Source organism: Centroberyx affinis, unplaced genomic scaffold (genome assembly GCF_046629955.1).
Source record: "Centroberyx affinis isolate AG114_WGS23_722 - 3 ecotype Tasmania unplaced genomic scaffold, CSIRO-AGI_Caff_v1 ptg004373l_1, whole genome shotgun sequence".
Taxonomy (NCBI): domain Eukaryota; kingdom Metazoa; phylum Chordata; class Actinopteri; order Beryciformes; family Berycidae; genus Centroberyx; species Centroberyx affinis.
Genome location: NW_027282067.1, coordinates 37,447 through 55,442, shown reverse-complemented (window position 1 = coordinate 55,442; position 17,996 = coordinate 37,447). Strand labels below are relative to the sequence as shown.

General features: G+C 39.1%; 1 protein-coding gene across 3 annotated transcripts in view; it reads right to left on the bottom strand.

The window, feature by feature from the left end:
* Nucleotides 1-17,996, bottom strand: part of nup214 (nucleoporin 214) — an 80,798-nt gene that overhangs the window by 45,084 nt on the left and 17,718 nt on the right. For all 3 annotated transcript variants that reach the window (XM_071543751.1, XM_071543753.1, XM_071543752.1), the window contains exons 13-24: nucleotides 15,678-15,814; nucleotides 15,461-15,549; nucleotides 14,369-14,452; nucleotides 11,976-12,125; nucleotides 11,532-11,690; nucleotides 11,103-11,206; nucleotides 10,707-10,901; nucleotides 10,263-10,351; nucleotides 10,056-10,139; nucleotides 8,979-9,290; nucleotides 8,647-8,811; nucleotides 8,140-8,251 (exon numbers count right to left, since the gene is read on the bottom strand). In XM_071543751.1, the coding sequence (XP_071399852.1) occupies nucleotides 8,140-8,251; nucleotides 8,647-8,811; nucleotides 8,979-9,290; nucleotides 10,056-10,139; nucleotides 10,263-10,351; nucleotides 10,707-10,901; nucleotides 11,103-11,206; nucleotides 11,532-11,690; nucleotides 11,976-12,125; nucleotides 14,369-14,452; nucleotides 15,461-15,549; nucleotides 15,678-15,814 (1,680 nt within the window). The remainder of the gene's footprint in view (nucleotides 1-8,139; nucleotides 8,252-8,646; nucleotides 8,812-8,978; nucleotides 9,291-10,055; nucleotides 10,140-10,262; nucleotides 10,352-10,706; nucleotides 10,902-11,102; nucleotides 11,207-11,531; nucleotides 11,691-11,975; nucleotides 12,126-14,368; nucleotides 14,453-15,460; nucleotides 15,550-15,677; nucleotides 15,815-17,996) is intronic.

The window sequence follows — 17,996 nt, the reverse complement described above, 5'->3', positions numbered from 1 at the left end:
TGTCTTGCATAGGGCAAGATCAGATTAGATGGAGTCAGTCAGCTGATAAATCTATGCTGACGAGACACACAAAACAAACACCCCTCATGGACTCATAATGAGAGACGCATCTATTCACTATTCCTGAAAACGAAAGCGTAGAGCGCCATCTGCCTCTCTACAGTCCAGCTGTTGAGTGTCTGCATGTGCGTTTGCACCTGCAGAGAGTGTAAGTATACTCAAGATGTGCTGTAGTAGGTGGGTGGCATACCAGTGTCAAAGTGGATACCAGCATAACTTGATGTACCCTCTCATTGGCTGATAGCTCTTATGCAAACCTAGCAAAGTTCTGGAATAAGAATTACTAAGATTAAGAATTTTACCCCACTGCCAACCCATCTTAATAGGCCCTTTTCACATTCTGTTTCTCAATGCTTCTGCATTGCTTCTGCATTGAGAAACAGATAAAAAAAATGTGTTCCTCAAGTTTCAATCCATGGTCCTGTTCTGTTCAAATGACATTGTTATGTCTTTAAAAGACTGTAATGTCCGTCATTACGCTGATGATACTATTCTTTGTTTCTCCAACTCTGTACAATTGGCCACAGAAAATCTGCAACATGCCTTCAATGCAATGCAAAAGCCACTTGTCTAAAATTGTTGTCTGGTTTTAAATGTTGATTTAAAACGAAAAAGGATTGATTACACTAGTCTTCATATTTGCACTATCAATGGTACTCATACTGAAAGAGTTCCTTATTATAAACCTATGCATACCTAGGCATATTGATGGTTGACAAATTTAAAACTCATGTTGACAAATGTAACGTATATTTGTTGATGAAACTTGGCTACTTGTACAGAAACAAAGCTTTCTTTTCTTTTCACAGAAGAAAGAGGCTTGACAGAGCACTTTTTCTCTCAGTTTTGATAATGATGACGTTACAGAAACACGATATCAAAAAGTGACAAACCGCACACCCAGTGAGGTTCTGACTGTTGGGAAATAAACTAATCAGGGATGAAGGCATTGTATTTGAAACTGTGTGACAAATAAAAGTACTAGAGCAACTAGAGAGCCTAGCGGCTTATTCTCTTATACTGATTTACAGAAACACAGCCAACACTACTCTACAGAAACACAGCCAACACTACTCTAAGGCCCTTGGATGCAGTATACCATTCTGCTTTGAGATGTATTACTGGTGACAGTTATGGTACCCATCACTGTATATTGTATTAAAAAAATGTTGGCTGGCCCTCTCTCTCTCTGTAAGGAGAGACCACAATTTGCACTTGTTTCTTTACAAAGCTATTCTGTTTAAATTGCCATCTTGTCCTTTAAATCACTTTTACAGTGGAATACTGAGGCATACCACACTTGCTCACAGGACTGGTTAGTAATCCAGGTTCCCCAAGTTAGTACAAACATAGGTAAGACTTCCTTTAAAGTTTGTGCTCCTCAGTCCTGGAATGCCTACAATGCCTAGTGAAACTCACTCGATTGTATCCTTGGGACATTTTAAGTAATTTATTCTTACTGCCACTGCTTTGATTGATATCCTTTACATTTATTTTATTTCTGTTTTCATTTGAAAGGATGATCTGCTTTTAAATATCATCCTTGTTAAATCTGGATTATTTTAGGCCTTTTAAATTGTTTACCTCTCTGAAATCTCAGCACCACTGAAAAAGAGGGCGAATAGAGAACTAAATAAAGGTTGAATAAAGGTTGAATAAATGCAATTATGTTAATGTTGACATTAAAGAAACTAAACCCCAAACCCAAACCTGTGGTGAAGCCTGACACCTAATGGTGAAATGTAGGGTACTGAACTGGCCACCTGCTATTGGCTGGTCTTTGTACCAGGTGATGTCACCTTCTATAGAGTACAACAGGTGGTGACAAGGCACAGATTTTAGGCTTAATTTCCACATGTGAAAAAATTGTTGTAAACCATTTCATTCCAAAATAGCAAACAACAAACATATTTGCCTGATGAAGGTCTGATGACCGAAAATAAATTATCATGCAAGTTTAGACAGTGTGTGGGATACTATTCCTTTCTCAGCATCTAAACCTTTTTGGTTGTTGTCCTACTCAACTGTCACCCAAACATCTTTAGGTGTGCAAAAACTTTTTTTGGTTTGATTCCAAAATAGCAACATTGTGAAACTGCTTGGCTTTCCTGTCTAAGTAACTAGGAGACAGCATTTTGGAATTTAATGACATTAAAAAAAAGGTACCATGTCTAATTTCTGGGTCAATGCGGACCTCTATCATTCAGCAATTGAACAACAAACTAAAAAGATACACAGCTTGGCCCCTCCTCAAGCACATGCCAGCTGCAAACACTCCACGCCCCCCACCATGGAGAGCACTGTGCAGTATGCGCAGAATATAATGTATGGATGGCGGGATAAACCAGGAGATTGGAGAAGTTTATTTCTTTAATTACATTTTAATTTTGTTGAAATTTAGTCAACAATAGTCTCTGGAATAAAGTCATTGACTTCAGCCTTGTCTGTTTTTGTCGATTTTTCATAAATCACACGGATTCTGGGGATATGATCAATGTCATTGAAAGCTTGCCTACTCATGTGATTGAGGATACCAACCTTGTAACTCGTGATGTGGAGTCATTATACACAAATATTCTCCACATGATGGAGGACAGAGCGATGGCATATTTTCTTAATGAGTGGAATGAGAATCTACTTCTCTTAAATGAATGTATTGTGGACCTGGCCATGTTTGTACTCTCACATAATTATTTTATTTTCTTAAATGGACTATTACCTACAATGCCATGGTGTTGCATGGGCTCTACCATGGCTTTGGACTTTGCAAGTTTATATGTAGGCTAAATAATACCAATAACCCTCTTTCTTACAAATATCCTTATATACAAGAGATTATTGTAAAAATAAAAATTATCCTGTAGCAGCTCATTTTATTGAAGCCAATCACCCCATCTCTGCACTTAAAATATATTGGTACTGAAAAAGTTAACCTGCCAAGAAAAGGGGGTGATTTAGATAAAATGCTCTTGATACAGGAAGCTTTTTGGTTACCTTTGGATACCACAATACCCAATACCAGTTTTAAATGTCCAGTTATATCTCTGACCATTCCTCTAAAAATGGATTAACTCCCTGATGACAAACTTTTATTTTTAAAAAGACACGGTTGTGTGTATGGTGTTTCATTATCCTTCTGATGTCACTGTGGAGATCTCTTGTAATTACATGGGATATAATTAGACTTTTAAAGGTTTTCTAAATGTTTATTATTATATATCTTATTGGGGATTCCGAAGATACATTTGATCTATTATAGTTATACTTTTCTACTCATGTAATGCAAGAAACAAGACTACGAGTCTAGCAGCCCCACAACATTGCATTTGCATCTCTGCCGGCAATTGAACTTGGGTCTCCTGATTGAGTCTGCAGTCTAACTCCCTGTGGTATACTTTCACCCACGCAAAAGTGTTGAACAGAGCGACCGACCGACAATGCGATCCATAGAGCCCCTGCTGTCGCGGGGCTAAAAATGTTCAATTTTCTCCATGCAATGTGTATTATTGATTGATGCTAGAAAAAAAAAGTCCTCCTAGTTTATAGGCTGCCTACACATGTGACATGGTGTCCCAATTTTCTGCAGGTGTGAGTTAACCTACTTAAAGTCCTGTGACGATGATCCACAATGAAGGTATAAGGCAAAACATGTTGGAATAAACCATCTTTTTTGGCGTGGAGAGAAATGCAATATATCTTTTTACTCTTTGGCCTTGTGACTTTTTCCGACCGCCAGCACCTAGTTTGGGTGTGTGCTCTATTCTTCTCACTTTCAGCTAGTCCTGGTTTATAACACCAGTAAACAACAGAGGTCCAATTACTGATTTGACCTGGCTTTGAATATGATCAGACAAAAACTTAGATCACAAAGCGGTGTGGTGAGGAGAGGTGTTAATTCTATCCACTCTGTGGTGCACACCTGTGCTGTATTGTGCTCTTCCTGCATATCGTGAACTTAGAGAGTGAGGTCAGACTCCCACACAATTAATTATTTAGCAATGTTTATTAAAATTGCATGGGCCCTGATCACTAACTCATAGACAGCGGAACGCTCTAATGTTGCCTCATACACAGCCATCCACATAAATGCATACAGCACAGTTCCAGGATGGGAAACACTATCTGCCACAGTGGCAGGTAATTCTCAGAAATTGTAGTATAATATTTACCAACAATTCTTCTTCCATTGAAAAAAAAGTGTCTGGTGAAATTATCCTCTTAGGTTTTTAAAATCAGAGAGCCTTTCATACAAAAAAAAATTGGTCGCCCATCTCACACAAGAAGCGTCCATCCAGATAAACTCAATTCAAATATATTTAATTTATTCATTTCATTTATCTTGAAATGATCTTGATGGCCCTGAAAAAGATTGGGCACGTCCTTAACTCCATTAACACTACACCAATATCTGTGCTGACCATTGGTCACAACTTCACAACACAAACACATAGTTGGATTTTTGTTTTTTTCACTCAAACCTACCGACAACGATGTTGTGTAAATATACAACAGGCATACAACCTATTTATATTTCAATATTTCTTGTCCTTTGTAATGTTCTGGTACAGGGATATATTTAAAAAGCTCACCATGATCAAAGAATAGAGGCAACATTTGACTTCCAAAAAGAAAATGTTAGATGAACACATACACATGAGCACTCATATAGGTGCACACACTCACACTCTCTTAGACACACACAGCAAAGAAAACCTACTTTGGAAAATATCTATGGGTTATCGCATTGTTCTAAAGTGTTTGTGCAATCATTGATAATAACTGAAAAATTGTATGGCAAAACGAAGTATATAGGCTACAGTAGAAGCATAGCACAGACATGCACATTTACCCCTTGATGCAAAACTGTTTGCATGTAGTCAAATGCCTACTTGCATCAATGCAATGTCACTCCATTTGCTCATATACCTATATTGTTGATGACTGTCACTTTGGTGTTTTGGCTTCATCGCTTAACATACCCATGTGGGTTTTCTGACATACACATGCAAGGGAGTATACAAGTCCACACACAAGGCATTTCAGACATATAGGATAGAAACAGAGCCAAACGTGTGTATATTAACACACACGTTTTTATTTATCATTATGTGTAGCAGTAGCCACAGCTGCTATCAGCTTGGTATGTCAGAGAAGTTGAAAAATGTTACACATATTGAAACACAATAGCCAGACACAATTAAATATTAAATATTGTCCGAAATGTCCGTGTGGCAAATAAAAAGTCAATTTGGAGTCCTAGTTTCTTTTTGATTATCTACCACTTTAAGGACCCAGCACCCAGTTGTCAGGGTATTATCGTGAGTCGAGCGCGTTGTATCTTATCATTCATCATGGAGCCAGAATGGCCCAGCAAACAGGCACACTTAATCTTGTTTAAACTAAAATTGCATGATTTACAGCCAGGGAAGACTGGAAAACATATGGCCCTAACTTAACCATCTTCTCTCTCAAAATGCAAAGCACCAGGCTGTAGCAACCACCTACATAATGCTGAGAACACATCCCACTATGACTATCATATGGCCACTGAGGCCTGAAATTAGAAGGCCATCCGCTAAAAAGCAATTCATTAATGTATAACCTAAGGAAATTCATAAGAAAGCAGTGGATTTGGTGCTAAGGTGTTAAACTTAGCCCTACTTAAACGCAGTGGACTAGGCAAAAGGAAGACAAACTACAACATTGAAGAGTCACCCTGCTCCATTCTGCTCTCCTGGCTACTAGCATTGTGCTGATATTGGCTGTCTGTAAAGGGAAATGATCGAACTGGTGCGTTGTCTGGCAGTGCCAATAATCTATACTATGTCGGAGTACAGTATAGGTTGCTGGGACATACGAGTAAGAGTAACCCTTTGCAATAGATGAGACAATGTGCTTGCATACTTTATTCATCCATATTGTTGCCCGGGCTTATTGAGGCTGCAATCCAACACCTAAGTCCATCCATGACATAGGTGGAAACCACATGGACAGAAACATAATAAAGCAGGTCACATTGACTGATTTTGGAGGTGGCACAACTGATCTTATAACACATGTAGCCAAGCTGTTTTGGTTGTATTACAGGTTGAATCATTCAGCAGTGAGAGATTACTGGTGTGCCATTTCTCATTCATTTTAATAGAGCGGTCAGTTCGAGGTGCTCCTCTGCTCTCTGCTCAGCCAAACTGATGCATGGGCATTTAAATGGTACATCGTTTTGCATTAGTGGTTGTTTAAGCATTAATCAACAGCATATTACTGTAGATAATAAAATTGTTTTCAGAAACGATAACCTTATTTATCTTAATGGGTAATGAGTTAGGAGTATATTTCATCAAATAGTTTGGCTAGCGAGTTCTCTACTGGTTGGGATAGTAACAGGAACTTGAAGCAGTGAAACAAATAACCAATTTTATTGATTTTTAAGTTGTTGCAGTTTTCTATATTGTAGATATTCTGTTTTTCTGTTAAATTGAAAATACAGAAAAAAAGAAGAAAGAACGTTTTTTTTCTGAGACCTCAGAATCACGTTTGACCTACCTACTGTAAGTTGCCACTACACCCTCCGCTATTTGAGAAACAATCTGCTGCATTGATTGATGGAAGGGCCATGCCTCTTCATTTTGCATAGTTTGACAATTTAAAATAAAAATGGCATTTGGGAAAAGCCACATGGAAATGAGAGGAAGCAACGTGAAAACAAGAAAGGTCATTTAACTTTCTTGAATTTTACTTTTCATTTTCCCCTTTTATTTTTCTCTTTTCTATTTAATTTTCCATTTTCTCTTTTAATTTTCACTTAATTTTGCTATGATCATTCATCAACAGTAAAAAATAAAGCATTTACCAAGATTACATTTTCATTCTGAGTGAAATAATCCTTCATACTCAGACAGCTGTCAGCAGTGATATCCCAACTATGTGTGTATTGTGGGCACTAACCAATGGCATGGTTGGCTGATGTTAAAGTCCTTTTTTGTAACAGCTGTGGTACTAATTAAAGCCAGGTCCACAAATAACATGCATTCACAGACGTAGGCACACACCTTGATAGCAACAGGAATGAACACATATAGATTTTTACGGCATGCATGCACAAAATACCGCACACAGCACTAAAGCTGATCCTAATCCCTGATGTGCACACCAACACACACCAGACTGCATGCGCATATTCATTCAGAACAGCAAGTGTACTTCTAAGTACCTCCAAGTTTGTGTGTGTGTGCATGAATGATAATGATGAAGATAGGTCACCTAAAACTTAATTTCAGATTTCAATATAATCTTGTAATATTAATGGGGAATACTGAGAAAAATTAAGCTTTTATTTGCACATTTAGACTTCAATCCATTTGATTAATTTGCAAGAAGAAATAGAGCTCAGTAGTCCGGCTATAATGCTTTCACTATATATTTGTTTACAAAAATAATTGGGCTGAGCCTTGCTGTTGTAAAGTACCACCACAATTGAGTAAGCTTGCAACATCATATGCTCCTTGTTGATTAGGCCTAAATGTTTTGTTCAGTGCCTATGCTTTTCCTTCTATGGGTCCTACATTATTTTCGCAATACTTAACCTTATAGCTGTTTACACCATTGACCTTCAAACACAAACCTCCATTTACTTTCTGATCTTTGGCACTCTCAGGTCCTGTGTAGTCTCAAGTTCAGCTGCATTATTGCTCACTGTATTTGTGCACTCAGTTATGAATCTAAATGGCCAATGCTCGCCATTGTGTCCTGGTAAGTGGGAGAGAATGAGGGGGAAATGTAGTTGAGTTAAATGTCAGATATGACAGGCAGGTGCAGCACGTGATGTCCAATTGTAGAGGGGCTCTTTGTGCTACGTTCTAGCCCCCAGCTATGGACTGAATTAGATGACTGGGTTATGCCAGCTGTGATGTGACAAAAGCACAAGCGATCTCTCTGGCTAGTCCATGGATGGACTTAAAACTGGAAAGCTTTATGCACACAGCAGGGACACACACATAAAGATATCTAGCAAATAGACACACAGCAAAAAAAGCATTCCATAAAACAACTCAGACAGTGTTTATGGTGATGGAGTTTTACCTGATGACAGTGGAAACAGGCATGGGAGGTCCCTTGTCCTTGAGCTCCTGAACGTTGACTACCTGAGGAACCGTCTTCAGAGTGGACTCTGTCAGGGAAGCGCTGACTGCGGCTGGAACAGACACAATGCACACACACACACGCACACGCACACGCAGATGGCACAATGTGTAAAAAAAAAAAACTGATCATCCAATGAACGGTTTGGATGATGTTTAAAGTCTGGCTTGAATTATATACAAATAACTGCAGTTCAGTCAGTGATCATCAGGGTACTGGACTAGGACACAAAGCTGTTGGTTCACCACAATTTGTGGTCTGATGGTCTGTGTCTCCCCCTGGTGACTTGCAGTAGACATGACAATGTCTGATATTCAACAAATAGAGCTTATTATACATACAATCTAGTCCAGGAAAGTAAATACCTCTTCATGACTGTTTTCCACAAAGATAATTAATGCTTTCACATGCCCTTGAATATTGGTGGTTGGTTCATGTTCCTCCTACCTGGTTTCTGATTGGCCATCTGCCTACGGAGAGCAGCGGCTGCAGCCTGTTGGGCAGGGATGGTGACGGGTACGGCCCTCTCAGTTGGTGGGGCTCCGTGTTTCACTGTCTTGGTGGCAAGCGCTGTGCTATCAGCCCCACCAAGGTTGATCTTATTGGTTGGAACTGGAATATCAACACAGTGAGCAACATTTAAGAGACTGTAAGTTGCATTGGTATACTGTGATAAATCTGACAGCAACTGAGAAGTAGGCGGTTTATGGCATTTTCAGTTGCATGCTGTATGCAATTCTGTGAACTCTGTGGCAGCAGAGCTAGCATACTTTACTTACTTGGGCTGGCAATGGGGCTGAGTCCCATGCCCAGGCCCAGTCCTGGATGAACCTTGGTAAAGGGAGTGGACTGGATGGCCCCAAAGCCTGGCTGGATGGAAGGAGTCCTCACCACAGTGGGGTGGCGGGGGGTGGAATATACTGACGGCATGACGGGCAGGGGAAGAGGTTCTGGCTCCAGCTCCTCCTCCTCCTCCAGCTCCAGGTGGGCTGGGTGGGGCTCCAGAGACTGGGACAGGGAGGAGGTAGAGCTCACATCATCCAAGTCCTCATAGTATTTGGGTGAGAGGAAGGCTGAGCGAGACAGGTTGGCTGGAAGAGAGTAGATAAAGGTCATTTAGATAACAGGCACCTATGAAATAGCTGTATTATGGTAATATTCTGCTAAATTCTGCTATCAAAACTGTTGTCATTTCAACAAAAATCTCATTGCCATTTGGCAATTAAACTTATATGTCTTGCCATAAGCTAAATATTGATTACATTATTTGTCGTGTGAAACCAGTTTTCAGATTTATATCCTTTTCAACCACAGTTGTTAATTGCACAGCTGAAGACAGTAATTACATTTTTTAGGACCAGATCAATTTCAAGGTTACATCTCTTCATTTATGGTAAAATCTGAATAAAAATGTTACAATTTTACTTGCGGTCAACAGGACTTTGGCAGAAATTTGAAAGCTTAATGCTAAAAATGGCATAATGTGGAAATCCCAGGTTTCCCTCTGGTGTTTTTGTTCACATATAAGTGAGGACATTCTTGAACTCTCCATAACAAATTTGATTTCTTATGATTTTAAGTCATTCTGTAGTATATAAAAAGCTGGATACACACTGGTATATTCTCATCCAACCAAAAATGTCTAGTAAGTAAATAAAATCTAAAACATCTATTCTGTATTTTTCTGTTTACACAAGAAAATCAAATAACCATCGCCATCTCCAGCTTTCCAGCTATGCCCTAAACACTCACCACTGAGCAGGGCAATTTCAAATCTTCTCTAAAAGATGAACTGCTGACATGTTTTGAAAGATAGTATAACCTTTGCTATATTAGGTTGAAAGGGAAAGGTGTACCTGGAGCAGTGGAGCGGACAGGAGGCATCTGTCCCTTTGAGAGGAAGTTACGCAGCTGGGACTGTTTTACTGGTGATATCTTGACTGCAGGAGAGACAACCATACTGTTACCATATGACACATGTATTTGGTGAAATGAAGAAAAATTAAAACATTTATGAATATATATATATATTTTTTAAAAGATATATAAAAAGAAAATAATACCTGGAGATTTAGAGGTGATCTTGGGAGGAGTGATCTCTAGCCTGGCTTTCAGGAGTGCATCCCTCAAACTCTCTAGCTCACTGTCCAAACTAAAAGACAGAACAAATATCACCAATCAATATCAACCCTTGTTCATCTTCCCTAGTTGACAGATGTGCAATTTTGTGATCCACAAATATCTAAAGAGAAGAGTCGGTGCAGGGATAAAAATAAATGTGAGATGTAAAGTCTGCCTTTTACCATCAATGCACAAAATTCTAAATTCCATTTCAGCAGCCAATGGAAGCATGAGCATTCCCAATCCCAATCCTGATTCCCAATCCTACTGAACAGGGTCTCCCTTATATTCATAGCCAACTCTAAATCCACTAAATATAATACTCAGTTATCCCTGAGATTTTCACATTCCTCCACTCCAACCACTTGTTCTTTGCCATCCCCTACCCAGCAGGTGCCGCTGCAGCAGTTTGAGTGTTTATAGCTGGTGGAGCAGTGGTCCAAGCTGAGCTCTTGTTGTAGAGGCGCAGTGAAGTGAGCTCCTTGATCAGCTGATCCAGCCTGCTCTTCTGCTGGTTGATGATGTACAGGTTGTTGGCAAGGGTGGTGAACAGAGCCTCACGCCCTGGGACCACCATGTGTCTGTGAGGGAGAGCATTATTTCTTGTCAAATGAATGAAAATGTGTTAAGGTTAAACATGCAACAGAAGGTAACATTTATCAGCAAGTACTTGTCTTGTTTTTCAATATAGCGAATATGTGTGAACAGGTTTTGAAAAACTACAGAGGATAAAATATCTTGATTATTTTGTTATCTGTCAATTTTTAATTTTTCATCCTTACTTCTGCCTTTTCTTCTTCTCCAGGTGTTTCTCCCATTCCACATCCAGGACGTCGTTGACATCCTCCACAGCAAACATGACATACTGATACAGCCTGCGGATCTCCTGATTAGGGGACCAAACATTCAGACAGACATAATTGTTGATGACTAATTTAAAGGCTTCGCCGAAAACAAACACAAAAAAAACTAATTTCAGTCATCCAGAGCTGCAAACTCGTCAGGGTTGAAAATGGGGATGGGGGACCCCCTCCCCTCAATCAATTGATACCATGATAACAACGTCAAAAGAAGACGGAAAATCGTGGCAGGAGAGTCAACGATCAGATATGCGCGAATAACAAGAATAATATTTCGGATCAAAAACAGCAAATTCAGTTTGCAGCTCTGGTCATCTGTTCTAATACTAGTTTTTCCCCTTTTTGTTTAACCTTGAGCTGTTCTTCACTCCGAGGGTCCAGAGGTTTCTTGTACAGCAGCTGCAGGTAACCTCTGTCTTTGCTGAGCTCACTCTGGGCCTTGGCTTCCTCTGCCCCAGCAAAGCCCTCCAGTAAGGTGGTCTTCAGTGTGCCAATGTCCCCATGGAGAGACTGAGGATCACAAAGACATAAAAGGTTTGGAGAGGCCGATAACAAAATACCAATTTGTAAGCTAGTCTTAACAAGAAGATCATAACTAAGAAAGGAAATAAACAAAACACATTGATTTGTATGACAGAACATTTTTGGAATAAACTCAGACTAGTTCCTACTGGTAAATTAATATGTCTAAGTACAAGCATTAGACTATCAAAGTCTTGCACTATGGCAATATGGTTTCACATGGACAATATCTCTATAAAGAATATTTTTCTCTTTTTTCAACCATAGTGTTACCTCTGTGGTCTCCTTGATCTCCAGGGTGAAAACATGGAGGTCGTCCGACTCCTTCCTCAGCTCCTTCATCTCATCATTGGTGCCGACCTTGAAGTCGGCCTTAACACTTCGTGCCTTGAGGTCATCCAGCTCCTTCTGGAAGTGTGCAGTCTGGCAACAACAAGTCAAGGGCATGCCTAGTCAGATAATTTGTGAAGTTATTTGAAAAAAACAAAAACAAAAAAAAAGAAGGTCCAGACTCATTTCACCACTGGTTCTGCATGACATTTCCACAACTTTGTTGTGACATTGAACCAAACTGCCTTGATCAAAATTGGCAACACTTGGTTCAATAACATAAGCATGAAAATTCCAATTTAACCTATGGTTATGAAAATTATTTCAGAGATGCCAAAATTCAAAAAAACGTGTATCAAAATACAGGGTTAGAGACAGTACATTGAAAAATAGAGATTTATAAATTTACTTAGAAAGATAGATTTCTTACAAATCAAATTACTTTCATACTATTTTCTACATTTATATGAACGCCAATACTTTGATCCCAATGTGATTATCACTACAATTAAGTTCCTAATAGTCCTTACGCACATCCCATTTCTCTGGTACTGAGCCAAACTGTGCACCACAGGCATCTAATTTGTAGAGAAATGGCTCGTGGCTCATTGAATGCTCCCAATAATTTTATTTAGTTAAATTGACAGCGTTTCGATACGGCGTGGGATCTTCGTCAGGTAAACTGTCATCCTGACCTTCGGGTCATGAGAATTAGATTGTTTTTGAAAAAATACAAAACACGGGCCGAAAATTTATGATTGATATTATTATTAGGCAAAAATTTTCAGCATGTCCAGATACATATCTGTACCAAGTTTGAGAGGGTTTATTATGGCACCCCCTTTGCACCAATCAATACCATTCTATGTGTCCAAATAATGAGTCAAAGGGCTCTCATACATTATTTTGCTAATCCTCATCTGGCTAACTCTACTATAATTCTATCATCTTCCTCTACCTTTAGTGTCTGGCCCCTCATCTCCTGTGCCTGGCTCATCCTCCTCTGACCTCTGCAGTAACATCACTGTTTTGCAGCAGATCACAGAGTCCAGGACACTTCTCTGCTTGAAAGTAATCATCCATCATCTATGATTTTGTTTTGTTTTTAACAACATGTGTGATGATTGTAACTGCATTGCCTTTTTTCAGTTTTTCTTGATTCGCCTACCTGTTAAGCAAAATCCTAATTTTCTTTCCCTAATTTATGAATGTGTATTGATTATACCCTGCACTCAATGTCAATACATTTATGTTATGTAATGTTGTTACAATTACCCATATGTAACCCATATCAAATAATGGAATTCTCACTAATGGCTGTATATGCTCAGTGTGGCAACCATTATGAAAATGAAAAGTCAATTCTATTAACTAAGTTAGTATTAAAAATGAATACTATCTATCTTAACCCTTACTCCATGAATTATTATTATAAAAATTGTTATGTGAGACGAAACCATCCAAGGAAATCACAGCTCACACCCTATGAAAATCAGCAGAGACCTGATTTCAATATATTTGTATCACCCTTCGGATTAATTTCTTTCCATCCAGTTTGTTATTTTATTTTGACAACACCAAGCTCTTTAAATGTGCGTGACATCACAAAATCTCTTTCTGGTCTGTGGCAGCAGCGTTTCAATGGATACAGTTGAGATTTTAAGCCTAAATTTACACATAAAGCGATGGGCAGGTGAATCATGCGCTCTATTCACAAGTGAGAAGAATCGATTGTGAAGATGGATAGGTCTGTCGGATGGAGACTACAAGACTGCTAATATCGATACAAGCATCAGATTCACTTAGCCAGCTAGATAAGAGTCAGTGACATAATTTCTATAGTCAGAAAGATACGGCATATGTCTATAGTTATCGGTAATAAAATGGGATCGGCTCGGTATTTTGGATGGGAAGTAATAGATAGATCAGTCAGGTGATGGCTGTATGTTTTTGACCATCTCAAACACACACACACACACACACACACAACTTTATTTTAAGGAGACAATCTGCCTCCTTTTTTGCATTTCTACACCAATCTCAGTCTACTGTATTTCTGGAATCCAAACGATGGAAATCCACCATAGTGACAGAAAACTTTCCCTGAGTATTTTAGGCGCATAAGTACATGATGAGTGCAAATAAAAATTTTAATGAATTCCATATTACATATATTCATGAGACAAATATCTTCTCCAAAACTTAACAAAACTATTCCAAGCCCTGAAATCACACGTTTAAAATTCCCTAAGAACATATGAATATGATCATGAACACAGATCAGTTCGCAACAACTAATGTGATAGAAGCAGTTTTCGCAGAGTGTTATGTCTCACCTCCTCCAGTATACCAGCCATGATGGGGTCAGAGTCTCTCTTCTGCTGTAGCTGCCTCTCCAGGGCCTTCACACTAAGAGCTGCCTGTAAAGGGTTGGATGAGAGACACATTAAAGCCTACTATTCAGAATCAGCAAAACTGTAAATACCACAACCTGCATTACATGGAAAAAAAGTTGACATATTAATTTCTATTATCTAAAATATCATGTATATTCATTAAACTGTATTATTATCCCCAAGACAATATTTTGCAGTCAAGCCAACATTGTGCAAAAAAGGTAGGTGATGAAACAAAGCAGAGGAATAACACACACACACACACACACACACACACACACACACACACACACACACACACACACACACACACACACACACACACACACACACACACACACACACACACACACACACACACACACACACACACACTGTGAGACCCTTCATGGGCACCAAACCCCTAATCTGTCTCCAATGTCAAAATACAGCTAAATCCCATCCTGTGACAGCAGGGGGTAATACAGAATTTCAGGCCTCATGTCCAGCACCACCACAAGGTGGTATTCCTTATTAAAGAGCAACTAAACCCCAACCAAATCTGTGGTGAAGCCTCAAATCTAATAGTGAATAGTAGGGTACTGAACTGCCTATCGAAATTAAATTTGAGAATAATATATTGAGGTAAATATTCTTTACATCTTAACATCTTGAAAGTCTCAAATAGTCCTACTTTCTGTTTGAGTAGTCTTGCTCACTCACTGCTTGACAATTTACTTGAAAATGGCATCCTTTGATTTATGTTTGTATGTTTTCTATATAGTCTTTATCCTATGTCCAGATGTATGGCCCCTTCAAGCCCACCAAAGCCTATAAGGACTCTTCTATAATTATGTTTCTTGATCCATTCCATCTCTTACCCTCACAGGTGTGATGAGCAATTTAGTGTACCTGTGGGGACTGTGTGTGTGTGAAGTGTGTCACGGTGAGTTGTCTTGTGACATGTCTTTTGACCAAAATATCAAAGACACCACAAAAGATGTTGAGTCGATGTGTGTGCAAGAAACCTTTCTCAGACAGAACAGACAGTACCTGTGGAGTGGGAGCACGGCACTGGGCAGCTGGAGTGGGTTTCTGGACCATTGTGGGTGGTGTGTTGGTTTGGACTGGCCGTACTGGGGCTGAAACGCAACCAAAAACAACAGAATCACAAACCAGACCATGTTTAAATTTCAATGAGCATTACAGGGTTAAAAATGAAACTACGAATATTTATGCAAGGTATGATGATGAGGTATGACTTTGTTACCTAGCATGGGAGGTGGCTTGGCGGCTGAGGGCAGAGCGGTGGCCAAACTGCTGGAATCAGCGACGACTGCTTTCGGCACAGAGGAGTTGAAGGAGAAAGACTGGGTGGGTGGTGCTGGGGTCTCCAGTGCTGAGAACCTAAAGAGTCAGCAGACAGAGAAAAAAACGTCACCAAACATCCCGAAATGTTTCTCAGCCTGTGATCTGTTATATCAGTCAGTCACTTAGGTCTATAGCTTGTTTATAATCTAATGTTCAACTGCATGTACACCTATGATCTAATGTTCAACTGCATGCACGCCTGTGCCTGAAGGCATACTATATGCTATATATGATACCTGCTTGATGAATCATTTTGTAATAAAGACAAGTTCGCCGTCCGTTGATTTAGTGATCTCCTTAATGATACATGCTCAGGGTTCCCACTCTTTTTAAGAAATCATTTTCCAGGAGTTTTTCTTGACAATACAGGACAGCACTTGCTCACAAACGGTCATATAATTTACCGGTAGGCCTAGTATTGACACATTTAACCCCAGTTTTATTCCTCCTTTTTTAATGATGCAGGGTTCATGATGAAGTGTCTCAGGTTCATTATCTGTGATGGCTACACTCATCACTGCTAACTGTACAATAAGGTCGTCTGGCCTCCTCTTTTTGTTCGATATGATCAGCACTGGTATGTTTTTTTTTTTTACTTACAAAGCTCTCCTCAACAAACAAACACCAACATGTTCTGTGTTACACTTACTTGAATGGTGGAAGTTACAATACTCACTCCAAACACTGGCTTATACTCCAGGTCCCTCATATGAACTTCGAACTTGGACAAAAATTGACTATGTTCTACCTCTGTAACAATTTCAAAATGTAATAAAGTACTAAATCACACCATAATGTACACCGTAAGGTGTGTGTTATTGTCAAAGCATTGTTTAACAGGTGGTATTGTAATGAGTTGTAACATGCACCCCTAGTAGCCTATAGCTGTATTGATGTAGATAAAATAAAATAGAAATAAAAGAATAAAATATTAATTTCAGTTAAAGTTAAATTTACTTTTGTTAAACAGATGACCACTGACACGTAGGCGATCTGAGTGAGGGGCTAAAATACAATTAAAATTTTCCAGGACAACATAGATTATTTCCAGGATATTTGGTCATTTTAATCAATTTCCAGGTGTTTCCATGACTGGAAAACTAGTCTCTAAATTTCCAGTTTTTCCAGGTTTTCCAGGATGCGTGGGAACCCTGATGCTGCATGGAGAGAGGTACATCATAGCAAAGGGAATGGTGCAGTTCTCTGACAAGGGTCAGACTATCCAGGCTTATATCTTCAAGGACAACCACCTGCAAGCCTCCCCCCTCCTACTATCATCTCATGATGGTGTTTGTACGGATCTTGTATAAGTGGGTCTCAGGAATAATAGGATCTTGTCTATGCATGACAGTCATAAACCCTCACATGGAAAGCACATGAAAGCACATGATGAACTCATGATAATCAATACATTCAAATAGTACATATTTTCTCTACACTGCTGTTTGACAAAGCACATTTAATTATTTCATGAAGAGTGTTCCCAATGGAAAATTACATTACATTAGATCAAGTTCTCTAAATACATAAGTTTAGGTGTTTCCCCAGAAATAAACCAAAGCATCAGGACTAGCAGCTGGGAACACAGAGGGATAAGGTGTCAGGGGAATTCCAAGTTTTTTTAATATTACTATTATTATTTGAACTACATGTTAGCAATATGATCCTGCAGCTGAATGTTTCATCTATACTTGGTCTCATATAAAGGGGGGGTACTGAAGGCATACTATATATACACTAGATAGATACTAGATATATCAAATGTAAGCAATAAAGAAAAACCTTTTAAGCGGTGGAGCTTTAATGGTTCTCTGCTGCAGAACTCTGATTTCAACAACTTTCTCAGGACACATACTGCAGGTTTTTTGGAGGAGAATATGCATTCTAAAGTGAATGTCCCAAGTACTATGGGAGGGCAGGCTATGAAATGCAGTATCAGGGGAAGCTATATAATCTTTTCCTCTCATCTTCAGAAAAAGCATAATGAAAAAATGCTCAAATTAGAGAATGCCATTAAAGTTACAGATTTCAAACCCAACCAAAAGTAGAGCAACAATGCATCATTTAAAACATGAATATCAGAATATTGCAAGTACAAAGGCAGAATGCCTCTTATTGAAAATTCGCCACAAGCATGAGCATGCTGATAGACCCAGCAGGGCTCTTGCTCAAAAACTTATCAGCCAGCTATGGTACCATGGTATTAAATTCTAATTAT